General features: G+C 45.5%; 1 protein-coding gene across 1 annotated transcript in view; it reads right to left on the bottom strand.

Moving 5' to 3' along the window:
* The window catches only part of WDR36 (WD repeat domain 36), a 59,712-nt gene extending 32,785 nt beyond the window's left edge, over positions 1–26,927 (bottom strand). The window contains exons 1-9 of the mRNA XM_019531721.1: positions 26,745–26,927; positions 22,511–22,538; positions 20,698–20,798; positions 20,133–20,250; positions 18,664–18,796; positions 15,853–15,907; positions 13,422–13,554; positions 11,586–11,761; positions 6,907–7,027 (exon numbers count right to left, since the gene is read on the bottom strand). Coding sequence (XP_019387266.1) covers positions 6,907–7,027; positions 11,586–11,761; positions 13,422–13,554; positions 15,853–15,907; positions 18,664–18,796; positions 20,133–20,250; positions 20,698–20,798; positions 22,511–22,538; positions 26,745–26,912 — 1,033 coding nt within the window. The 5' untranslated portion in view covers positions 26,913–26,927. The remainder of the gene's footprint in view (positions 1–6,906; positions 7,028–11,585; positions 11,762–13,421; positions 13,555–15,852; positions 15,908–18,663; positions 18,797–20,132; positions 20,251–20,697; positions 20,799–22,510; positions 22,539–26,744) is intronic.

Below are 26,927 nucleotides of genomic sequence, written 5' to 3'. Positions count from 1 at the left end.
GCTCCACCGCTCCCGGCTTCGCGGCTCCCGGCTCCGCGGCTCCCGGCTTCGCTGCCGCCGGCTCCTGCCGCGTGGCTCCTGGCTCCACCGCTCCCGGCTTCGCGGCTCCCGGCTCTGCAGCTCCCTGCGCCGCTGCCGCTGGCTCCGTCCGCGTGGCTCCCGGCTCCGCAACTCCCGGCTCCGCAGCTCCCGAGGCAGGCTCCAGCTGGAGCCTCCATCCTCCTCTGCTTGGGGTAGGTGGGCTCCTTTTATTCTCCCGGGCCGGTCCCAGTCCGGCCTGGTCCGAGTTCCGGGAAACGTTAAGCCCCCGGCCAAACTTCCGGGTCGGGCCCCGGAAGTCGGGTGGAACTCCGGGGTTCCCCGCCCGATCCTGGCCCCTTGGGGTCTTGGCCCCCTCACAACGTGGCTGATAATATGGCCGATAAATGCCCTGTGCATGCGCACAGCCACAGCACGTATGCGGCCAGGAACACAGCCTGGCAGCTTGGAAAGCAGCATCTGGCTGGTAAGTCTGCTGTGGGGGAAGGGGTAGGGAAAGGGAAGGGGTGTGCAGATTGAGGCCCCTGTGGTGAGGGAGAGAGTGAGGCAGGGGCATGCAGTGCTCAGCTGGGACAGGGCATGGGATGAAGCCACGAGTTGCTCGTCCAGGGCCCTGTTCCTCCAGATCTGTGCGAAGTGAGGGCAAGCTGCCACTGCAGCCTGGGGCAGAGCCAGATTCTTTCCAGCAGTGGGATTGGGCCAGGACTGCATTTGGGGCGGGGGGTGGCTGTGCTGGGAGAAGGGTGGGGGAGACTACAGCAAATTTTGGGTTGGCTGCAGCCCCCTACCCAAAGCGTCTCTCCCAGTGCCACCGCCACCCGCCCCAAGTGCAACCTGGCCCAGTCCCAGCTGGGAAGAGCCTGGTGCCAGTTTCAGCCTGCAGCAGCAGCCCACCCTTATCCCACATGCAGATGCAGGGGCCAATGCCCCTGCAGGAGCCACCAGGAGGAAGAAACACCAGATCCTCATCATTGGGGATTCCATCCTAAGAAACAGAGGGTCCCACCTGTCAACCTGATCCCATGGCACTAGAGGTCTGCTACATGCCAGGGGCTAGGATTCATGATATTGCAGAGAGGATCCCAGCCTACATTCAACCCTTAGACGAGTACCCCATAGTTCTTATCCATGTGGGAACAAATGACATGGCCAGAGGCAACCCAGACTGCATCATGAAGGACTTTGAGGCCCTGGGGGCCAAGCTCAAGGAGACAGGGGCACAGGTGGTATTCTCCTCTATTCTCCCAGTGAGTAGACGTGGATGGTGACACATTTGCGAGGTCAACTGATGGTTACAGAGTTGGTGCCACCAGGCAGACTTTGGGTTCCTGGATAACGACCCATACTTTTGCGCAGGAGGCTTGCTTGGGTGAGATGGGCTACACCTCTCCCCTAAAGGCAAGTGTGTCTTCTCTTCCAGGTTGGCTGATCTCATGCAGCACGCTTTAAACTAGCTTCGCCAGGGGCTGAGGCCACAGGAGGACTTAAGGACACCTACCAACTAAGAAAGGTGACATGCACAAGGAGCACCCAGGTAAGCGACAGGGGTCCGGATAGTCCTGGCAATCGGAGGGTGGCACACTCACCAACTCAAGGCCTTAAATGCTTCTACACCAGTGCTCATAGTATGGGGAATAAGCAGGCGGAACTTGCCCTCCAGATAGCTAGCTCAAACCTGGACATAGTAGGGCTCACAGAAACCTGGTGGGATTCATCTCATGACTGGGTGGGGTTAACATTAGGGGCTATAGACTATACAGGTGGGATAGAGCAGGGAAGAAAGGCAGGGGTGTGGCACTCTACGTCAAAGAGCAATACACATCCTCAACTAGCAGGATGGGGTCAGAGGAGGGGCAGGCTGAAGTGCTCTGGGTCAGAATACAGGGGGGTCATGGGGAAAGGGACTTGATGGTGGGGGTCTACTACAGACCTCCCAACCAAGGGGAAGAGCTGGACTGCGAATTCTTGGGTCAGCTTGCGGAGGCGCTTAAGGCAAGGGATGTAGTTGTCATGGGTGATCTAAATTACCCAGACATCTGCTGGGAGGAGCAGTCAGCCAGGTCGGATCACTCATGAAGATTCCTTGCTGAGATACAGGACCCCCACTTAACCCAGGAGGTGCACAGTCCCACTAGGGGAAATGTCCTGAGGGGACTCCAGGTTCTTGACCACCTGGGCAACAGTGATCATGACCTGCTGGAATTCACCATCCAACGCAGGGTGTCAAGGGCCTGCAGCAAGGTGGTAGCCCTTGACTTCAAGAGGGCCAACTTCAATGAGCTGAGGAGTCTAGTAGGAGAGGGACTGGGGTCCTAGAGAGTAGGGAAACTGGGTGCCCAAGCTGAATGGTCGTTCCTTAAGGAGACGATACTCAGAGCCCAAAGGGTGACAATCCCAACAAGAATCAAAGGGGGCAAGAGTGCTCAAAAGCCCCCTGGCTCACCAAAGGCATTTGGGAATGCCTGATTGCCAAAAAGGAGGCATACACCTAGTGGAAGGGAGGGGCTATCACCAAAGAGGAGTATACCAAAGGGAGGAGGGAGTGTGATGACTAGAACTAAAGAAATTAATAAGCAATAAATATGTGCTTCTTAGAGGCATTTGGAACTTTTGTCTAATATAAAGCTTGTATTTTTGTAACCCGCAAATGTAACTTGTAACTGTTTGTAGAACTGACTAAGCCTCAAAGACAAAGCTATAGCTGTAAAATTAGCTGATCTAAAGGTCTTTTCTTGCTCAGAATTTAGCCTTGATGATGATAAAAACTAGATTCAACTGCCTGGCTTACCCAGCACATTCTAGGAAAGCACATCTCAAAGAAGCATAGTCAGAGAGTTCTAAAGGGGTTAGATAGTAGGCAGTGTAATGTTAATTTCAAACCTGAAGATGCTGTGTTGTAATTTGCTTATTGGATAAACTCAAGTTTGGGTAGTAACCTTTTATAATAATTTTAACACCTTTTAATCCCATAGGGTAATAGCTATAAAACAAGATTGTGAATGGCCCTAAGGCCAGCAGATTAGCATAAGACTAAGTATAAAAAGTGCGTGTGTCAGGTGACCAACAGGAAGGAAGGAACAAGACAGAAATTGCTGTTCTAAGCCCGGACTCCAGACTCCTGGTGTGAGTGAGAACTGGATCCTGATCAAGGAACCTTCCCCCAGTAAACCTTCAGACAGCGTCAATTGGAGATGCCTGACTTTGCTGAAATCACCTGGCATGCACCTGGCATTGAAAGACTATCGATAAGTTGCCAACTCATGTCTGTCTATTTGTTGTTTTAAACAGCCCAGGGGCTGAAACCATTGCAGTGCCTAGCTGGCCTGTGACAGATTGATCTATTTATCTGTTGCTATTATCTGTGATTATTTACTATTACCTCTTTAATACTGCATTATCTGCTTATTGCATTCATCTTTCTGTTAACTGTTGTGTGTGTGTAAGCTATAATAAATTTGCCATTGTTTTACTCCCAACTCTGCCTCCTCGATCCCGAACCAAACAGCCAAGTAGCTAAATTGATATACTCACAGTGCCTAGCTGGCCTGTGACAAGGGAGGACCTGGGCAACTATAGGCTTGTTAGTCTTACTTTGATCCTGGGGAAGCTCTTTGAGAAGATTATCAAGGAGCACATCTGTGAAGGGCCAGCAGTGAGAATGATGCTCAGGAGCAACCAGCATGGTTTCATTAGGGGCAGGTTCTATCAGACCAACCTGATGCGGTAGATGTAGCCTTTCTGGACTTCAGGAAGGCCTTTGACACTGTCTCCCACCCCATTCTCATTAAAAAGCTAGGCGACTGTGGCACTGATGCCTACACAGTCAGATGGATAGCAAATTGGCTGAGGGGCTGCACTCAGAGAGTGGTAGTGGATGGGTCATATTCAACCTGGAGGGATGTGAGCAGTGGAGTCCCCTAGGGCTCGGTCCTTGGGCCCGCACTGTTCAATTTCTTTATTAGTGACTTGGACAAGGGGGTGAAAAGCACCCTATTTAAATTTGTGGACAACACCAAGATTTGGGGTGAGGTGGGCACACTAGAAGGGAGGGACAGGATACAGCTGGACCTGGACAGGTTACAGGCATGGGCAAATGAGAACAGGATGGGATTCAATACTGACAAGTGCAGGGTGCTGCACTTGGGCAGTAAGAACCAGCAGCATACCTATAGGCTGGGGAACTCCTGTCTCGAAAGCAGGATGGCAGAAAAAGATCTTGGAGCCACTATCGATTCCAAGATGAACATGGGCCGACAATGTGAAGACACGGTCAGTAGAGCTAACTGCACCTTGTCATGCATCCACAGATGCATCACAAGCAGGACCAAAGAAGTGATCCTCCCCCTCTATGCAACACTGGCCAGGCTGCAGTTGGAGTACTGCGTCCAGTTCTGGACGCTGCATTTCAGAAGGGATGTGGCCAGCACTGAGAGGGTCCAAAGGAGGGCCACTCACATGATCCGGGGACAGCAGAGCAGACCCTACGAAGAGAGGCTGGGAGGGGATCTGATGGCCATCTATAAACTTACTAGCGGGGACCAGTGGGGAATGGGAGAGACCTTGTTCCCCCGAGCGCTTCCAGTAGTAATAAGGAATAATGGCCATAAGTTGTTAGAGAGTAGGTTCAGACTAGACATCCGATGGCACTACTTCACAGTCAGGGCAGCTAGGATCTGGAACCTACTTCCAAGCGAAGTAGTGCTGGCTCCTACCTTGAGGGTCTTTAAGAGGAGGTTTGACAGTTACCTAGCTGGGGTCATTTGAGCCCAGTTTTCTCTCCTGCCCAGGGCAGGGGGTCAGACTAGAAGATCTGCAAGGCCCCTTCTGACCCTACATCTATAAATCTATGGCTCCCGCCACCATGCCCTCCTGGGGTGCATGCAACAGCAGGAGCCCTCAACCCTGACATGAGCCACTTGCAGCTCCGTCCCATGCCCCACACCAGCTGGGCAGCACCTGTGCCTGCCCTTGCCCCACTCTCTTGCTCACTGCGGGGGCCCTGATTTGCCCCCTCATGCCACACCTCTTTCCTCCTGCCACTCCCAGACCAGACTTACCAGCCCAATACTGGTCTCTAAGCTGCCAAGCTGCATATTGGAATCGGATTGGTACCAGCCGATATGGCTCCTTAAAAATTGGCCATTGGTATAAGCCCAAAAAATTTCTATTGGTGCGCCCCTAGCAAAAGTAAGATTGTATAGGGAGGGAAAAGCAGGAAGCAGTGGCTGGACATTACAGAAAAAGGTTTTGTATGAGGAAAACTGTGCAAGGGACAGAAGCAAGGTCAGGCTAAAGAGAGAGCAGGGATAGAAATGGGATTTGGGAATGTTATGTGCATGGAGGCCCATATTCATTCACTACTAAATGGGTGATGACTTTTGAATAGATACAGCTGCAGAGGCTTGTGGCCAAGATGCATCATAACCATGATTCGTATAGGTATAGTAGTAAACCGCCATCAATCATACAGAGTGCCTTTATTAGTCACGCCTGAGATGATGGGGAAAGTAAAATAATTTCTGGATTTGTTTAGTTATTAAATATATTATGTCAGTAAATGTTGCATAGTAACCAAAATTTCTAAAAATCACTATGTGATTTTCATCGTAGCCTCAACATGGTCTTCTAGTTCAAGATTCAATCTGTACTTCGAAATCATAGGAATTAAAATCTGTGTATCCATTCTCTTTGGGACACTGTGAAATGATCTGTTATCATAAATCTAAATACCGAGTCATACAGTTGTCATTTCACAAACACTCATTAATAAATGTACCCTCTCACATACAACAGACCCCTGAATAAGATACAGGCCTTGTTTTTGAAAAACAGAATGAAGGAAAAAAGATCTTTCCTTGAAAATACTGGTAAATACAGTATTTTCACCAGTGAAAAGACAGTCAGCTACAGCAGTAGGAGAGGAGAAACCTCGTGGCTGCTTCGTTAACCCCCTATCTGAATTCCATAGGTACTCCTGGCTGAGCTAAGCTGTCCAACTCTTCTCTTCTTAATCTGAGAAGGGTGGGGAGCCAGCAGCGTCTGCCAGATCAGCAGAGGACCTGATCCTAGCCAACAGCACCTATTGAGGTCAGTCACCTGGCACTCAGCTCCTCTGCATTTCTAAATACAGCCCGGCCCATCTACTACTAGCAGTCTACAGCTTTTGCAGCCTGAGCCTCTGCTTGGCAGGGGAGATGGGGGAAAGGGAAAAGTCCACAGCCAAGAGGTGAGGAGCCTCCCTAATACATAATATACCATGCTGCCATGTGCTACATGTGCAGCATTACTTTATCCTCTGCTGTCCCCAATTTCCAGTAGATCCTTAAGCTGCAGATACTGCTACTCCCACTCCCAAGATTTCCTTGTTTAAACCTTCCTCCAGCCCCCATTTCCAGCAGTTTATTTTTGTAAAAAGATATGTGTTGTATGTAAGGAAATATGGTATATCAAAATAATGTACAAATCCAGTTATTTTCCATGTACTTTCAAAACCAAAAGATACACCCAGTTATTTATCTCTGGACGTGGAGAGATAAAACACATGCAAAGACTAGGGAGGAATTAAAGAAGAGACTTATGGCAGACCCAATTAATATGTTGTAACTGCTTCATTTGTCTGCTTTATCCTGTGGTAAGTGGAAGCTGAACAACAATATATTTATTCCACAATGAAACAGTGGATAAATTATTGCAGGTTAGTTTCCATTTAGCATTGGATAGAGCAGACAGATGAAACAGTTACTGCAGCTCAAGTTAACACACAGTATATATGCCCGTACTTTTTAAATCATTATAATTTTTGTCCATCCTCAGTCTTTGTTGTCATTAGCCAATAAGCATGAAAATTTAAATCCAAAAAAATCTTACCTGCACTAAGAATTTGCTGTCCATTTTGCCCATGGTATCTGATTTTTGTTGGAGGTGCACTATGTCCCATTCGATACCTCAACAAGCGACCACCGCCTCCAGGGCCATCAAAGATCCATATCTGTTTGAGAAATGGAAACAGGTGAGGTAGTACTAAAAGCGGTGATTCTTACTGAAGGGACGTTAAATTATATTAGTTAAAGTACAAGTGGTCCCATTTAGTTATTTGGATTTTGCTAGACCTAATGATTCAGTTAAATATAGCTGCCTGCAGAGTCGTAAAAATTACCATGAGTCAGACCAATGGTTCCATCTAGCCAAGTATCCCGTCTCTGCCAGTGGCAGAAGTGGATTGACTTTTATTAGCAGATGTTTAGGATTGGGAATCCAGAAAAAAGATGACAAAGCTGATATGGAAATACAAAGTGCCGGAGCGAGAGACTAACAATAGAGGGATGGGGGAGAGGAGGGGAACGCGACTAGGTTACAGGCGATACAATGTTAGCCAACTAAGCCCGGGGGTGGGGAGGATGTGGGAAGGGGGAAGGGGAGGGAGGGGGTTCGCAACGCTGAGAGAGAAAGGAGATAGATACACACAAACCCGTTACAATGGTCCGCAATGGTGGAGGAAGTGGCTCGGAGGAAGTGTCTCAGTCCATAAAGTCCAATTGCGGGGGTCCTCTTCGGGTGGACCGTCCGTGGCGGAAGAATCCTCTCAAAGTGAAGCAAAGCAGGGGGGCGGTTCAGGCAATGCCCTCCGGGTCCGGTCCAGCAGCGGCTCATCTGGTGGGGTCGGTGTACTGGCGGTGGCCCGTGATGTGCTCCACGTAGGTGTCGCGGGACCAATGGATGGTGTCAGACACCATGAGGCAGCGCATCAGCTTGGCATAGCGGCAGGAGACGCAGCAGGCGCAGAGGACGCTCTCGTTGCCGGGGTCCCAGGCTCCAAGCATCCCCACAATGAGTGCGTCCACCATCACGTCGCAGCCGCAGCTCCTCCCACTTGCGAGTCTAAGCGTCGGTGAAGGCTTGGCGCTGGCTCTCGAAGGGGATGGTGACATCCACGATCACGGTCTTCTTGGCCTCTCGGTCGGTGATGACAATGTCGGGGCGCAGCTGGCTCTCGCAGACCGGGACAGTGCGGTTCATGGAGATCTCCCCCTCCGCAGCCGGGATGGCCCTCACCAGGTATACTATAACAATGGTGGCCAACCTTTTTGCCTGGTGGGCCAGATGGGCAGTGCCAGGTCCCTCTGTGGGCCCAATCCAGCTGTGGCCAGTTGCACAGCCGGACCTTGATCCATTCATCTGGGACAGAGTGTCCATGATCCTACTGGGTGGTGGGAAGAGCCCAGCCCAATCTGGACGTGTGGACAGGGATTTGGGGCAGGAGCCTCATTCCACTGCGTGGGCAATGCCCCAGGAAAGACTGGATCTAGTTGTGTGAAGCTTCTACCACTCCCCACTGCCAAGTTGTCCAAGCCATGTGATATGCCTGCAGGCTGGATGTCATGGCTCTGTGGGCTGGATATGGCCCCCCATGCCAGAGGTGGAGAACCCCTGCTACAGAAGAAGAGCACTGAGCCAGGTATCTGTAGAGCAATCCTATTCAATACCCTCCCTGGTATCCACCATTACTGGTTTAGAAATGTCAGAGGAAACAACCCTAGTTGTTCTGTTCAATAGCCATTAATAGATCTATCATTAATTTATCCAGTCCCGTTTTCAACTTGGCTATGCTACCTGCTTCCACCAGCTCCTGGGACAATGAATTCTACAAGTTAACTATGAGTTGCTTAAAATAGTACTTTCTTTTGTTAGATTTAAACCTGTCACCTAGTAATTTCAGCAGATGCCCCCTAGATCTAGTATTCTGGGACTTGGTGAACAACAATTCCCTGTTCTCTTGGTACACACCCTTCATGATTTTATAGACCCCTATTATATCCCCCCCCTCAGCCTTCTCTTCTCCAAACTGAAGAGTAGTAGCCTCCTTAGTCTCTCCCGGTATGGCAACTGCTCCAGGCCCATGGTCATTGTGGTTGCTGTTCTTTGTACCTTTTCTAATTCTACTACATCCTTTTTGAGGTGTGAGGAGCAGAATCACACACAGTATTCAAGATGGGGGTGCGCCATGGATTTGTTCATTGGCATGATGATGTTCTCGATTTAATTTTCAATTCCATTCTTAATGATGCCTGATGTTCTACTGGCTTTTTTGATTGCCACTGCACACTGAGTTAATGTTTTTAGGGAGCCATCTACAACGTCTCCATGGCGGAGCACCTTCACTGTCCACCACTTTAAGGGCAGAGAGCGGCAGCCAGCAGGTACAGGCCAGCCCTGATGAGACGGCCATTTTAGATCCTGGCTCTCGGAGCTGAGGGAGCAGTTTGCTGCAAGTAGCTGAAGGAGCAACAACACTCGGCTGAACTGCTGCTCATGGAACACCTTGGAGGTAAGGGAGGAACTATGGGGATGGCAGGAGGTTCCCAGGGGTCCAGGGAAGGTGGTGGGACTAGACAGAGCAAGGCCCAGCCTAAAAGGGGGCTTAGAATAGTGGACCAACACAGGGGCTAGGCAAGCCCCTGATTAAAGCTGACAGGAGTGAGGCCTAGGGCTCAGGTGAGCCCAGTAGAGAGAAGGGCTGCTCCATTAAGATCTTTGGGGCTCTAAGCAAGCCCAAGGGGAGAGGGTAGTATGGTGGCGCCCAGAAGGAGACCCCTGTTGTCCATGGAGGGCAGAAGCTGCTTGGCTAACTGCCTAACCCCTTGACTGGTCAGTGTAAGGGGGTCAGGGCTGAAAGGCCAATGCATAATTGACCCCACCATAAGGGGCAAAGCAAAGCTGCAGAGAGCCATCTGGCACCCTGACTAGCCTGAAGGTGGAGCCCAGGGCCTCAAGCAAGCCAAAGGCCCTCTCAAGGGGGAAGACATCACAGCCAAAAGAGGGTATGGGTTAGTCAGTGTGCCTGCTGCTATGAAGGTGGCAGCCAGCAGAAAGGGGCTGCATTAGAGGGCCCAGGAGGGAGAGCAGCCCAGGAACATCACGTACACCACTTGTGAAGAGACCAGAGTAGGTAGGCCTGGTTGGTCCTGGGTAAGACTGAAAACTGCTCTCTGCTGGGGAAGGGTGGTATGGCAGGGCTGTCCGTGGTGGGACAGTCCCCCAGAAACACCAGTCTAGTTACCTCCCCAGTGAACGGCAGGTAGGGGCACCTGATAACCCCAGCCCCTACCATTTGGTGGGTCATCAAGACTGGAGGGTAGTAGGGCCAGGCATGCTCATGGGAGAGGCACCTGAGCCTGTGGGGATAGAAGACCCCAGTGGTAGTGGGGCCAGGTATGCCTACTGAGAGGCACATGAGCCCATGGGGATATAATACCTCAAGACCCCAGCATAGGGGCAGTGTGTGCGCTCTAGTGAGGGGAACAGATGAGTTACCCCAGTGAAGGGGTGGAGTGCATGGGGCCAGCTACTAGAAGCTCAGTAAATGGCAGAGTCCCCAAAGGGTGAGTGGGTTGAGGCCCAGAGAGGGGGCAAGTGTTAAAACCCCAGGAAAAGAGCAGTTAGGCCCAGGTAAGTCTCTGGATGCCTGAGGCCACAAGTGGGCCCAAGGCCGATTGGGCAAGTAACTGGCCCTAGCAAAGGAGAGTGAGTAACAAGCTATCCGGAGAGGCGCTTGGGTCAGAGCTCCGCCCGGGGCTAGGTGAACTGGCTGTTTACCGTTCAGATGAGGGATGCAAAAGGGCCCGAGGGGCTGCGTGCTGGCCAGCCAAGGAATGTGAGCAGGCAAGCCTGATGACCTACGGGAGCCACTGAAGGGAGCAGGGCAGGGTGAGTGTGGCCCGGCAAGGGCCAGCATGTTAAGAGGCCCAGTGAGAGCGGGTGGTGTGAATGAGGTCCGGTGGGGTACAGCGAAAGGATGAACATATGGGGCCAAGCAAGGGGCTGAGTTTGGCCCAGTCACGAGCCAGAGTAAAGAACAGCTCAAGAAAGACATCTGAGAGGCACGGGACATGATAAGGGAAGGTTGGAGTCATGTATAAACCCCTAGCCATTGGGGTCTTAAATGGCCAGCCTCCCACATATTACAACTATTATTATAATAACAAAGGCATGACAGGCAAGACTGGGCAGACTGCCCTAGACAGGAGGATGGGCTGGTCCTGTGACCTGGCCCTGAGTTTGCCTCCTGTTAGTCTCCAAGGTCTCTTTCCTGAGTTGTAATAGGTAGTACAGAACCCAGAATTGTTTATATATAGTTGAGGTTATTTCTTCCCCATGCACATTACCTTGCACTTGCCAGGACTGAAGTTCATCTGCCATTTTTTTGCTCACTCACTTAGCGTAGTGAGATATTTCTGCCACTACTCTCCATTAGCTTGGGACTTGACCACCCAGAATAATTTGGCAAACCTGGACAGTTCGTTATGCACCCCCATTTCCAGGTCATTGATGAAAATGCTAAACAAAATTTGGCCCAGGACAGATCCCTGAAAGACCTCACTTTTGACCTTCTTTTGCCCTGAAAAGTGACCACTTAGCTTTACCCTTTGCTTCCTATCCTTTAAGAAAAAAATCTATGCAAGTATCCCTGTTTGAAGGACCACTAGGGAAAAAAATAGTTATATATGAATATATTGAAAATACAATACTTAATACCAGGCACAACTTACCCGTATAGCATTATCAGCACCATTAGTAATAAGAAGTGGCTCTCCATGGACAAACGACAAACCAGCTATTGCTGTAGTGTGGGCATTTCGCATTTGACTAATTAGTTTCTTCTCTTCCAAGTCCCACAATGCAATGTGTCCAATAGCGCTTCCAGCTGCCATGACTGGATGTCCATCTGATCACAAAATTATAAACCAGCTTTTAAAAAATAAATCCTATGAACTTTATACACTTTAGAGGTGGTGGAAACAAATATTTAGATGAAATGTTTATTCTTAACTAGACTGTAAAATTAAGAGTCATTTTATCAAAACATTTTAATTGCAGATAAAGCTGCATGTGTGACAAACAGGACTACACTTGTGCCAAGTAGCCTGCAGATAAGTGAGGATGTTTGGAAGGTGCAAGTAGATGCACCCCAGACTAAAGTGGCTAATTTACTCAGGTTAGTATACACCTCTACTATGGAAACTTCATTTTTTAAAAGCATTTATAAAAAGTTGAGCTTGATCTAATGTCACATCAATCTCATCACAGTTTATCACAATGTTTTATTCGCTACCCATATAGTTACATTTTATGCAACCACTTTGGAAGTACTGTGCAAGCGTAACATACCTATCGCTACTAAAGCTGCACTTTTTTGAAGATACCACCTACTGTAATATTCAGCTAGCTTGGTCATCTTGGCAGAGAACATGGTGTCTAGGTCAGAGAACTACTGAGTCTGAGTACTGAGGCAGATGTCATTTGCACAGATATGCTTTAATGAAAAAATGGATATACAGGTTGAATAATATGGGTGCCAGTACAGTCCTATAGGAGGCTTTTGCTTCATCTTCATAAGCCTGTTTTATTTCCTATGCACACTCTCAACCATCAAACAGTTCTGCAGTATCTACTGGGCAATTTGGTAAAATCTTGGATGTTTTGGTACACCAATCTTTTGGTCAAACTCTGCCCTAGGCAGCCATCTTAAGCTTCTTCCGCAAGCCCAAATCAGTGTAAGTAATGAACACCAGATCTTGGTACCGTGTCAAAAACTCAACCTGCTCAACTTTCTTAATGGTTTCTACTTCTGCTGGTAGGTGGTAGAGGATGAGGTGTATTAGTACCTTAAAACATACACATATAGCAGTAACATAAGCCAACTGTTTGCTGTACCAAGAGGGTATTTTGCTGACTTTTGCAGGGTAATGGCTTCAGACAGGGATCAGAGCTTCACAAGCTTGCTCTTTCCAATAACTCATATGAAGAACTGGAATAGCTGAGAATGAGTGCACAGACCAAGCTCTCTCAGGAGCTCCAGAAAAATGTAATGTGCAGAAAGTATGGCAAAGCAGTGAACACTGGTCCTCATCAGGAAAAGTTATGATCCAGTCAGCAGGAAAAAAAATGAATAATCAGTGAATCCTCAGCACATAGATAATGCTAATGTTAAACCCAATACAATGCTACCATGTGATTTTCAAGACCAGTGTTTTTACAGTTTCCTCACATTTTACTATGTGTTAAGCTCATCCATGCGGGAAGCTAGTGGGGAGTACAGTTAGAGCACTTTAATGTCACAGCCTTGCTTACTTTGCACTAGCTTTCCCAAATAGATTCATAGTAACATTTAAAAATACTTTTGTTCTTTATTAGACTTTTCCATTGCAATATTTCCAATTTTTCCATCGTTAAAAAAATGATTAAATATCTACGTACTGCAACACTACTCACTTAAATCTCAAAAATATTTACACAACTTTTTTTCTCCATGTTTATACTTTTCAATTAATACTATTGTTTTAATTCAATTAGTACATACAATGATTAAAATTGCTAAAATTTACCTGTTCTGAAAGAAATGGTTGTAACAGGACCCCAGTCTTGCTCAAATTTCATCAGCGTCTCATCAAACTTAATATTATGCACAATAATATAACCAGACACAAGACCAATTGCCACAACATCCACTGCAGGTGCCTAAGAAAAACAGTTAAATGGATGACATATTAGATTCCTTGCCAACTTTTTGCACGTTAAAAGGAAATATGGAGAAGTTCTGTTGGTTGCAATTTAGACTTGCCAAGCATTCCTACGTAACAACTGAGGCAGCAGTGCTGTTCACCCAGTCAAAACTACCTGCAATTGTATAGCATAAATTCACAAGAAATCCAATGACTAAAGTAGCTTTATTTCAAATTAACTCTAGGAAAAGTGAACTAATTTTGCCCTGCGTGTTGAGGAGCAACAAGAAAGAAGAAAAAATTCTATGCATGTGCAATGAATGAGGAGAAAAACATTATTTTGATTTAGCCAAAAATATGTCAAATGATTCAATTTAAGTGATTAAATGCATCTAAAACAATTAAGATATTTGATATAAAAATGACTGCTAGGTATACTTTTATTTTTATAAAAACTGATCTAACAAACCTAGTAAACATCATATCCATCCTTTGCTTACTGTGCTTACTACCCCATACGCTGAAAAATGTACAGAAACAATATGAAATGATAATTGAATTAAAAAATGTACAGAATGCCCAGGCTGACATGTCTTGTCCCGAGTGTCTCAACTTTGTAAACTTCACATTTTTTATACAACAATTACATTTTATACAATGATAAATCAAAGTCCACAAGTTTCTCCTGTCAGAAATGTGCAGTTACAGCAAGTTAACAGCAGATGCATGTAGGGTTAAAACAACTATCAATTAAAATTTTAATTGAAATTTGTGATCAAGTACTTGCTAAGCCTTACACTAAAAGCATGTTCATGAACTCCCCATGATAGGTGGTGATACCAAATATGCTACACTGGTCTGCACAAGGGTGTCCTCTGAACTGGAAGCAACATGAGCATATTTGTGCAGCACTGCAAATTACCTGATTAGCCCTGACACAACAGTGCTGATTAGTCTACTAGTAATAGAGTGCCAACATGGTTATGTGCATTGTAGTTCAAAGGAAGCCTGTAGGGCAGTGATTCTCAGCTAGGGTGCCAGATCTTTTAAAGGGTGTTGATCCTATGACCCCAGCTGACTTCCTGCCCTTTGGGCAGGGGGCTGGACTCGATCTCCCGAGGTCCCTTCCAGCCCTGATGTCTATGAAATCTATGAAGATGTAAAGATATAAGCAGGCAAATTAAATAGATAAATGCACGCTCAGGCTTGTTCCTGTTTGAATAATCCTTCACCCCTACTGCTCAGCCCCTCTGCAGGGAGGTAAGCACTATAATATATATATAAAAAAATTTTAAATTAGGTGCCATTCAATTTGCAGAAGCTATGGAGGGGTGCTTCAAGTCAAAAAAGCTTGAAAACTACTGCTATAGGGGTAATGGAAAGCACTGTTGCCTGGCACAGAAAACTTGCAACATAAACGTGCTGGAAGTTTCCTATAACATGAATGCACTTACGTTAACCTAGAATCTGACCATTTGGCAAATCTAAAGGAAGTCAAGAATAGATTTGCCATGTTGTACTTATTTTTAATCTCAAATAAGTGTATTCTGCCTGCAGAAATGTGAATGTTAGGTTTTAAATACTGCTGCCAAGATTTCAGGGGGAGGGCAGGAAACCCACCTCTGGCAGCAGAGTGAACAGAGATGGCATTAGCCATCATGACTGCCTGAGCTACTGTGTCAGCTCAGGCAGTTGCAGGGCTTAATATTGCCTCATTCACCCTGCTGCCACTGAAACAACTTCGCAACAGGGATAACACCTGGGATTTTGATAGCGGGACAAGCAGAACAACCACCAAAATGAGCACCCGGTAGGGATCTGTACTTGGGAGTTTGGCAGTTAACACCACAACTGTTTGCCCCACCACTGAAACCCCAGCCTTTCTAGAAGCCCAAAAGCTAGATGACATGGGCCAGCTTCAGTCCACAGCCTCAATGTTTGGCTGGTTTTTGCCCAGCTTTGACATTCCAGTTTAGCAAAAATATTATTTTTGTGTGTTTTTTTAAAGCAAAATACATTTCAGAAACAAGGTAGTGGCAACATAACTAAGCTCATCTGTAGTAGGTCAATATTCTGCAAACAGCCACCTAAACAGTCTTTAATCACAAACTCACCTAATGGAACTAACAGAGCTACTTGGTAGGGATTCACAGAGCTGTTCCCTTAGACTTCATAGCCCTCAAAGTAGGGTATTTTTTTTTATTTTCTCTGTACGATATGTACCGATAGCACTGAAGTAAAATATTTTATGTTCTTCTAAACTGCTGTTCTATATTTACCTTCTGTAAACCAACAAACTACCCAAAATACTAACCTGTTCAAGAGTTGTCACTCCAGAGCCCCATCCAGGAAATGAGTGTAAAAGTTTGCTGCAAAAAGAAAGAAGATATTCTAAAACTTTCGTTTTGATATGGACTTTTTTCTGAATGTATGGTTAACAATTACACACACAAAGCAGCTTGTCACTGAGAAAATGAAGGCTAGCAGTTAACATTAAAAATTAATACAGAGAAGTTCCATGAGGATAAAATCCAAACTCAACACCAGTTAGATAAGACACTGAAAGCAATACAGCCATGTTACCCTGGACTGAGCACCCTACATCATCAGAATCCTGCTTCTTGTACCCAAGCTAACTGTTTCCAAGCAATTTTGGGAATCTGCACACCATTGCATTGGACTGTATAGTAGACATACTAAAAGCAGATGTACCAAGAAGTAACAATAATGACACCACAGTTAAAGGATTAAAAATACGTACTTTCATTGTAGGCATCCTTTTCATACCAGTTAAGACCCTGATTTCTCTCTAAGTTTGTCAGGATTTTTAAATCAGCCTCAAATAAAAAAACTATAACAAAAATACTTTATTCTATCGAAGTTCAGCTGCTGTTTATAAGCTAACTAAATCTTTAGCTTCCCAAGATATAAAAAATAATCTGGTTATTTTTTGTGGTTAGATCATTCTAGTCAGGGGTGGGCAAAATGTGGCCTGGGGGCCAGATGCAGCCTGCCAGGCCATTCTATGTGGCCCACAGGGCCCCTAAAAATTTAGAAAATTAATATTTATCTGCCCTGGGCTGCCTGTTATGCAGCCCTTGATGGCTTGCCAAAACTCAATAAGCAGCCCTCTGCCCAAAATAATTGCCGGCCCCTGTTCTAGGTAGATACATACTAATAAAACAGAGGGCTCAACATTACATTGAAACTCCACAGTCCATATTGGAGCACATGGAAATCAAGCTACATGACAGTAAGATCATCGAAAGTGCATGCAGTATATTTCGATGTACCATCACCAATTTGATTATTACACTGGATAGGAAGTCTTGTTTTGGTAGCTTTCTTGTAGTACCTACCACATCTAGCTTTGAATCACATGATGTGCACACAGGCATGAATTGTAGCTACATATACAGAAGTACAGTGTAGTTATGTGGGGATATACAATATAATTCCTCTGTTAGGAAACTCAGGATGAAAAAGAATGCTAGCCATAGCCATTTCTGATCTAGTTTTAAAAATGTACGTTTAACCTTACTGTTGTGAAGATACAGTTAATATATCCCAATGAAGAAACAAGTCTGTAGACACATACAGACCTGCTGCTGAAATCTAATAACCCAATTTTAATTCTATTTACATGGGAATGGAAAATCCTAAAATACAGCCAGGTTTCTATCCTAGAGGAATGAGAAAGGGGAAGGAAGAAAACTGTGTAGAGTGTACAAGAATTTCACAGTGGAATTTTTGTGTGGTTTGGCATAGAACAGCATAGAGGAGATGCCAACAGAGTTATCATATGAATTAAAGGACCCACACTGCAAATCACACGAGAAACAAAGGACTACCAACAATGATTACAGCCAAGGCTTGTGTTACTGAAAGTGCTCATTTCACTTCACTTTCTGAGATTTTTACTTTTATCTGTGCAAATTTCAACCTTATACCCCAAGAGATCTTATAATGTATTTGTGTTTGAAAGCGTCCTTTTCATACTAGCAAGCTGGGGCACAATAAAAGTACAGGCAGTCTTCCACTTAAGACGTTTCAAGTTACAACTAATGGCACTTACAACATTTATAAACTGACACCTTGTTTCGACTTTCTGTAAAGTTTTAAGTTTAGACTTTACAATGCTTAATCTGACCCCATGCCACACCAGTGAACAAGTTTGCTGCATCACCCATCTTCCTGGAGAACATCTGTCCAAACTTCCTTGGACACTTCCTTTAAGAAAGCAGACAAGACTCCAGAAAAACCTGCAGCCAAGACTCCTAAGAAAACTCCAGCCAAAAGCCCTTCAAAAAGTCCAGCAAAGTCACCTCAAAGAAGTCCTTCCAAATCAATATGATTGCTATTTACAATATAAATACATTAATGTAGCTGTATTACTCATCTATAATTGACTAAGTACAAAATTCTGGATTATTTTTGGTGAAAATACGGTATTGGGCTTTGGTTCAGGAACCAATCTCTCTTTTATAACATTGTTCCTATGCGAAAATAGTTTCTGAATTACAACTTTTTGACTTAAGATGTGGTTTTCAGGAACCAATTGTGTCATAAGTCTGAGGACTGCCTGTAACCGAGTTGAAAACAGGGTTGGATATTCAAGGTCTTTTCTCCTCCCTGGGTTTCTGTAAAACTTACGTGAGAAAACACAGTTTAAGCCAAGGCTATGCAGGGCAGCAGGGCCTGGTCTAACATGGGCCAACATGCAGTTTCTGAGGCCGCAGCAGTCACATACAAAGTCCAGGACTGTGTGCTGGGTTTGGATTAGACCAAGTGGGCCACATCTGGCCACATACCAACCCTGTGCACAGCTCCAATCTACTACAGCTGGGAAATGGGGATTCCTCATGGGTCTGGAAATTTGGAAGTGGGGAGGTAGGAGGGAGGATGTGGTGGTAGCATTACCCCCTGTGTGTTGATCAGAATTATGAGTAACACGTTTGCTTAATTCTGAAATATGAGCAACACGTTTACCTCTCACGCAATTAACAAGAAAGTATTAGGGACACTTCCAAAGTGCTTTTTTTTTTTTCCATGAGATGGCTTTGTTTATTTAAGTATCAGAAACCAGTTCCAATAGAAAGATGAAATAAAGAAGAATTAATCTTACTTGGACTTTATATTCCACAGCTGCAAGCTTCCTTGTTCACTGCCAAGGAGAATTTTATTCAAATACGTACTTGGATGCATAATAGCAGACACTGCAAAAACGGCCTTATCAAAATTCATTTGTAGGTATTCTTCTGCAGGCACAAGAAAGTATGTTAGTCAATAGCCATTACAAACATGTTAAGCTGGCCATACCCTGAAAATCTAAAACAGAGTTAGCAAACCCCAGTAAACGGGACTCCTTGCATGAAAGAATCAGCACCATTAATATGAAGCTAATCCACTTCAGGACACAAACTAATTCATAACAGAATGGCTTTCATTGCTAGTGCTATACCAGCATAGTTCTGTTAGCAGAACCCCCCATGTCGATGTGCAAGGACTGCTAATCACAAGACTTATTCTGCCAACCTCTCTAAACAACACACCATACCTTAAACAAGGAGTGTAAAACATCATCCCAGAGGCAAGCTACAATTCTTTTCTGGACCACTCATTCACTGATATTCCAGAAGCAAAAACAAAAAAGGATTTGAGAAGCAAAGCTAAGAGTGAAATCACTCTTTGCCATGGCAAACTGTGCTCTGCTACACAGCAATTTGTTGAAGTGTACATGTGCCTACATGTACATCCCTGAACTAAACTGATAAAAGCACTCTTCTGTCAATAAAGCAGAATATTTGCTAAGACCCAGATCCTATCAGGACCTAATTGGATGTAAACATGATCACAGTCCACCCTGCATGAGTCCTGGCAAAACAGTCAATATAAAAATGGATGCACCCTCCCAACAGCTCATTGTTTTTTTGTTACTTTATCTTAAGACTGAGATGATGTAATTACAAAAGCAGAACATAACAGGATCACACTTGGGCACATAAGTGGAACAGGACCTCAGCCTAGGGGTTCAAAGGGCATGGCCACAAGGCCACGAAACTGATTTTTCTTTTCCAGTCCTAAAAAGCCCAAGGTATGGTGGCAAAATTTTGAAGAGTTGCTCTGGCACAAGCAGCCCAAAGCAAAATGGTATTATGAAGGAGCCCTATCTTTTCCTAAGCAGAACATCTCTTCCAAGTAACAAGCTAAAGGATGCTAAAAGAAAACTAACGGTGTTTGTGGCTCTTGATCTTTTCCTTTTGCTGAGATCAAACAAAACAGTCTTCAGGCTACACGCAGCATAATAGGTATTAAGAAAAATTTTTGAAAGTTCATTACACCAAAGGTGTTTTATCAGAGCCTCCACAAAAAAGAAACGATAACAAAAGACATAAGCTCTACATGAATGGACCTCTGCTCCCTTATGGTCCCCACTGAAGCCAGTGCATCTTTGTGTAGGGGTAGCAGTCCATTCAAAATGCCTACTGCAGGATCAACGCTTCAGCTTTAAGGTACCTATATTACTGACAGTAAAATTAAACCATCGTGTGGACACTGTTTGGACAGAAACAGAGTAACAAAATAGTCTCTCACCTTCTGACTGTACATCCCAAACAATAAGAACATTATCAACATCCACAGAAATAACATGATCGCCGAAGGGCTGCAGAAGGTGAATGTCTGCTTTATGGCCTTCATATATGTGAACTACCTGCAATTTCAAAGTACATGTTTTTCAGTAAAACTTATTTGGACATTCCTGTTTTTAATACATTACTTGAAAAAAAATGCACTCTGGTTAATATATATTTGTCGATATGTGCAACTTTATAGGAATGTCTATTTACTAAAAGTATCTACTTTCTAAGTTTTATGTAAGATAGCTTCCTTTAGGATAAGATAGTGTATTGGGGGAAAATCTTTTTCCACTGTTTTAACTTTTGGTTTCTATGAGCATTTCTTAGCCATATAGCACATGGTTACAAGTCCACCCATGGTAGAATTTATTCTTACATCTTTCTTATTACCATTATTGAGATTGTTGTGTCTAAAATTTATAAGATTTAACAGCTGTGGGTACAAACTAGTGATTTAACTTAGAAAAACCAGGACTAAACAGCTATAATGTATTATTAGGAATAAATAAAAAGATAAAAACCTCTTTGTTCCGAGCAAAAGCATGGAGAAGACTGCCATATGAAGCAAAGACCAACATTCTGTCTGCTGCCAAACAAGTAATGTCTTGCAATAAAGCATTACCTGTAAATCAGAAAGGGGAAAGCTCAAAGTTCATGATAAAAAGGGCATTTAATTTATTAACACAATCAGGATTACCACCTTCCAATAAAAGAAGAGTTGTGAAATATGGCAGTTCACAAGAAAACAGATAAAAGATAAAATCTTTGTGTAACACACGGATTAAGTATGAGAAGTGTTTTCCCAGGAATAAAAAGTCAAGAAATATATGGCCTGTAAGTTAAAGCAGGGCTGTTCAACTGCCAGCCTGTGAGGGGCTAACATACAGCCAGTGGGCACCTGCCACTCCCCACTGCTCACTGGGCCTCACTGCTTTTGATGCAGCAGCAGCTGGAGGCTCCAAGCATGTAGGCAGCAGATTACAGCTCTGCCCCAGGCCCAGGCCTGGGCCCATCATTGCCCCAGTATCCCACCAGCCCCACCCACCCATCTTATTCCTGGATGCTGCTCCCGCTGGCCCATGGCCCCATCCCACCTGCTGGGCCAAGTGCACTACCCATGTGAGTCCCAACCCCCAGTGATGGGTGCATGGCAGATGAGCTGGGGAGCCCAGGCAGCGGGGCCAGGGCCAGCAGCAGCAGCCAAAAGGAGTCACCACTGCTAAGACTGCTGAGAAATGGAGTTTGGCTGCCACGCTGCCCCAACCCTGTTGCGCACTCAGGAGCAGCAGGACTAGCACATGCGCCACAGCCAGGACTGCCCCTGCATCTGAGAAGGCAGGGTGGAGTAACTCACCATGGGCAAGATAAAATCCCTTGGCAGGCCAAATCTGGCCACATAACTAAACCTAGGTCTTCAACCACTCACACAAATGCTTTAAATTGCTAGGACATTACATAAAGAGAAGGCAGAACCACCATTACCACAGCGCTCAGCTACCTTAGTTAAAAAAAATTTTTTTGAAAAATCACTTCTTCTCTTGTTGAAATTCCCTCTCCTCTTCATTATGAACCTTCAAATTTCTCTATCTGTACGATTTCTGCTTCAGTTAACAGCCTTGCTTATTTTACAAACCTAATTAATTCTTTAGCTCGGGGTGGCCAATCTGTAACATGGGTGCCACAAGTGATATGAGCAGCCCGTGTGGCACACAGCAGATGAGGGAGGGAACAGGGAGTACATTTGCTTTCTGCTTCCTGTCTTACCCGCTAAAGAGCAGATCAGGCACAGGGAAGAAAGAAGAAAGCAGAGCTGCAGATCAGGCAGGGAAAAGGGATCAAAGTGGCACTTGGAGAAGATGCAGGACTGATTTGTGGCATGCAAGCCAAAAGGTAGGCCCCCAGTGGTGTAGCTTATCTATCCTGTGCAGTGAATGAAGCAAGAAAAACATAGTAAAATGCCAGGTGATTAAAGACTACAACACAATACATACAGCCAAGAGGAGTGAATTAAGTAGGACAATGCTAATTTCCACTTCCATCCCAGTTCTACCTATAGTTATTCTAACATCTGTGAAATGAGATTATAATGCAAAACCAAAAATGCAATACATTTTTAGAATTTAAAAAGATATTTTGAAAAAATTTAGTTAGATGCATAAATTTACTAATTTTAATTTTAACGTGTGTGTGTGTGTGTGTGTGTGTGTGTGTGTGTGTGTGTGTGTGATAGTTACATTTTAACTACATTGCACCAGCAACCTTAATTCTGGCATTTTTTAGCTTTTGAGTCTATAGTCTTGACCCATTTGCATAAAATGAAGTTTGCATACTTACTTACGGCAACTATACCAAGTTTCTTTACCTGCAAAAATAAAACAACAAAAAAAGTCTTTTAACAGCTTGCTGCTCAGAATTTACTATAAAACTAATCCTGCATTCTACAAATAGAATTATTCACAAATAAGGTCCTCTTGCAGGTCACATGGCAGGGACCAACACTGCCCTGCCACACGACCTGGCTCCACAGGGAGCAGAGATCCATGCCGCCAGTCTCCCTGCCACTGCTGCCCCACCCCGAGCAGCCCCGTGTCACCGGGGCAGCGCAGGGCGGGCAGCAGCAACAGCAAAGAGACCCCCGGTGCAGATCTCTGCTCCCTGCAAAGCTGAGTTGTGCAGCTGGGCAGCAGCATACAGCTGTTTCCCTGCAAGCCCAGCTTCGAAACTCTGAATTTTTCTGAAACATTTCCAAAATGTTTCAGATGCCTCGTTTCATTTCAGAGATGTTTCAGAGCTGTCTGTTTTGATTCGGATTCAGTGTTTTGGGTGCCAAAACAGCCCGAAACACCTCCAAAACAAAACAGCTACCAAAATTTCATGTGAGAACTTATGAACCCATGGATGTAGGTTCCCTAGCATGCCTCATGGTTAGCTGACCACATACATATTAACTCAGAGCCAACAAGGAATTAAGTGCATGCCTAATGTTGAGCATTTATGTAGCACTATCTGGCCCCAAAGTCTACTAACATACTTCACAGTAAGCATATGCCTAGGTGCTTTGCTGGATTCATTCAGATTTCATGATATCCATGTTCTATCCCTATTCTAGATCCCTCCTATAGACAAGTTACTTTTTACCCTGCAAATTAAATCCTAGGATGCATTATATATTTAGATCTAAGTAAGGATTTGGAAACATATTCTGAAAGATTTAATTTGGACGTACAAATTCATATATTTTTAAAAACTAATATAAACATAAGATTTGAGTAACCTTATTTGATAATTTGATTATTTTAACCCCATTCAATTATGAACTAAAGTGTAACTTGATCTAGCAGTCAGAAGCATGTTGTTCAGTTTAGCAACTCCAGTGTTAGTTTTATTCCTTTCCTAGACACTGGGGAGTTTTTGGTGATTTTTTTTGTGCTGAGAAAATAAGCAACTAACACAGGCCCTTGTCTTAGAACCACTGGACCATGCACATATCCCCATTATGTGCGGACTAAAAGTAACTTGCATGTTTGCTAAATTTCTTGCACAGTTCAGACTCTGAGTAAGAGTTATTCACAGAGCAGATGACTGCTACAGTTTTCTCTAAACCACCATATTTGTAAACGAGAGCTTAAACTGGGAATGCTTGTCTACCCACCTTCAGGTTTTTCCCAAGGAGAAAAAAAGTCTCTCTGCACCTATTTTATATGTTAGTTTGGGAGTTGGATGTGGGAGATATGAAAAAAATATGAACAGAGGTATTCAAGGATGACTGTACAGTGAACATGCTAAACCAGTGGTGGCCAAACTCCTGATGCCCCAGGCTGGATGACTGATGCAGCGCTGGCCTCTGGAAGGCTGGATCCCATGCAGGCTTGGTCTGTGGGCCTGATCCCACAATGGTCTAATCCAGCCTTCCACTCATTGGGGCTCCCCCACAGGTTCAGAAATTAGGGGGCAGAGGAGCAGCAATTAAACACTGCCACTGCTCACCTGCTGCCAAGTTTTCAGACCCTGGGGGAACCCCACAGGCTGAATGACATGGGTCTGCAGGCTGGATCTGGTCCTTAGGCTGGTGGCTGAGCTCCTTTAAACTAAATAATCGCCTAAATGCATGTGACTGGGAGAGGAGCAGCAGTGCACAGTCATGGCCCGTTTAGATTAAAGCTGCAGAGAAACCAGCTAGAGAAGGGGTTACATCTTTCCAGGTACTAACTTTAAAGCTGGTTGGCTTTTCTGATAGCTGGAGAGTCTTTGTTATGGCAGGGTAATTACTTAGCACCTGTGGTTGACCTCCATTTATTGTGCAAGGCACCCAATAATTGTGTAATAATTACTTAGCATGTGTGATCAGCTTCCACTTACTGTGTGATCCACCAGTCAACTGCACAATACAGAAAGTATACGGCATGGGTTTAAAGACTAAATCCCAAAAAGGAAGCTTATAAGAAGTGGAAACTTGGACAAATAACTAGGGAGGAGTATAAGAGCACTGCTCGAGCATGCAGGGATGAAGTCAGGAAGGCCAAAGCACAACTGGAGCTGCAGCTAGCAAGGGATGCAAAGGGTAACAAGAAGGGTTTTTACAAGCATCTTGGTAGCAAGAGAAGGATCAGGGAAAGTGTGGGTCCCTTACTGAATGGGGAAAGCAAACTTGTGACAGAAAATGCAGAAAAGAATGAAGTGCTCAATGCCTTTTTTGCCTCAGTGTTCACAGGCAAGATCAGCTCCCAGACTACTGCACCAGGCAGCACAGTTTGGGGAGGAGGTAAGCAGCCAACAGTAAAAAAAACAAGTTAGGGACTATTTAGAAAAGCTGGACGTATACAAGTCAATGAGGCTGGATGGGGTGCACCCAAGGGTGCTGAGAGTTGGCCAATGAAACTGCAGAGCCATTGGCCATCATCCTTGGAAACTCCTGGCTATCAAGAGAGATCCTGGATGACAGGAAAAGGGCCAACATAGTGCCCATATTTACAAAACAGAAAAAGGAGGATCCGGGGAACTACAGATGAGTCAGCCTCGCATCACTCAGTCCCTAGAAAATTCATGGAGCAGATTCTTAATAAATCCATTCTAAACACTTGGAGAAGAAGGTGATTATGAACAGTCAGCATAGTTTCATCAAGGGCAAGTCATGCCTGACCAACGCAACTGCCTTCTGTAATAAGATGACTGGCTCTGTGGATGCAGGGAGACCACTGAATGTGGTATACCTTGATTTTAGCAAGGATTTTGATATGGTCTCCCACAACTTTCTCACAGGCAAGCTAAGGAAGTACAGGCTGGATGAGAGGACTGTAAGGTAGACAGAAAACTGGCTGGAGCATAGGGCTCAGAGAGTAGTAATCAATGGCTTAATATCTAGTTGGCAGCTGGTACCAAGTGGAGTGCCCCAGACGTCAGTCCTGGGGATGGTTTTGTTCATCAGTGACCAGGGAGATGGCATAGAGTGCACCCTTAGCAAGTTTTCAGATGACACCAAGCTATGGGGAATAGTAGATATGCTGGAGGGTAGGGCTAGGATTCAAAACACTGGACCAAAAACAGTCTCATGAGGTTCAACAAGGTTCATCAAGCGCAAAGTCCTGCACTTAAGATGGAGCAATCCCACGCACCAGGACAGGCTGGAGGCTGACTGGCTAGGCAGCAGCTCTGCAGAAAAGGACCTGAGGGTTACAGTGGATAAGCTGAATCTATGCCCATAGTGTGGCCTTGTTGCCAAGGCTAACAGCATAATGGGCTGCACTGACATTGATAGGAGTGTGGCCAGCAGGTCAAGGGAAGTGATTATTCCCCTATATTCAGCACTGGTGAGGCCACATCTGGAGTACTGCGTCCAGTTTTGGGCCCCCACTACAAAAAGGATGTGGACAAATTGGAGAGAGTCCAGCAGAAGGCAACAAAAATAGTGAAGGGGCTGAGGGACATGACTTATGAGGAAAGTCTGAGGGAACTGGGCTTCTTTAGTCTAGAGAAGAGGTGACTGAGAGGGGACTTAATAGCAGCCTTCAACTACCTGAAGGGGAGTTCAAAAGAGGATGGAGCTGGAGCGTTCTCAGTAGTAGCAGATGACACAAGAAGGAGCAACGATCTCATGTTGCAGTAAGGGAGGTTTAGATTAGATATTAGGAAGAATTTTCTCACTAGGAGAGTAGTTAAATACCAGAACAGATTACTCAGAGAGCTGATGGACACTCCATCCTTGGAGGTCTTCAAGACCTGGCTAGACAAAACTTTGGCTGGGATGATCTAGTTAGGGATGGTCCTGCCTTGGGCAGAGTGCTGGACCAGATGAGCCCCTGAGGTCCCTTCTAACCCGAACTTTGTACATTTCTATGACTAGATACCCACTGCGGGTTTATCCCCGGGACCAGCGCAGTTCTGACCTGCTGCTGACCCAGTGTGGCGGGGAGCCAAGACACCCGGGCTCCACCCTACTGGGGAGTGGGGGAGGGGGGCTGGGAGTAGTGCATCCTAGGATATTGAGGGACTGCAAGTTGCTGTTTTTCTCTGGGGACCAGGCCCACGTTGCCGCCACGCCAGAGCTGGGAAGGGGGGAGGGGTCACTCACGTTGTAGGTGTGGAAACTGCTGCCCACGGCGACGACCAGGTAGAACTCGCGGTGGCGCTGGTGGAAGCGCAGCACGTGGGGCAGCGAGCCAGAGTACATCCCCAGCGCGCGGAACCCCGCGAACAGCACACTCTCCCCGCCCGGCGCCCCGCTCCCAGCTCGCAGCATCCTCGCCCCGCGCCG

Source organism: Crocodylus porosus, unplaced genomic scaffold (genome assembly GCF_001723895.1).
Source record: "Crocodylus porosus isolate Cpor-Errol unplaced genomic scaffold, CroPor_comp1, whole genome shotgun sequence".
Classification (NCBI taxonomy): Eukaryota; Metazoa; Chordata; order Crocodylia; family Crocodylidae; genus Crocodylus; species Crocodylus porosus.
The sequence above is the reverse complement of the archived record's forward strand: the minus strand, read 5'-3'. Positions and strand labels throughout refer to the sequence as shown.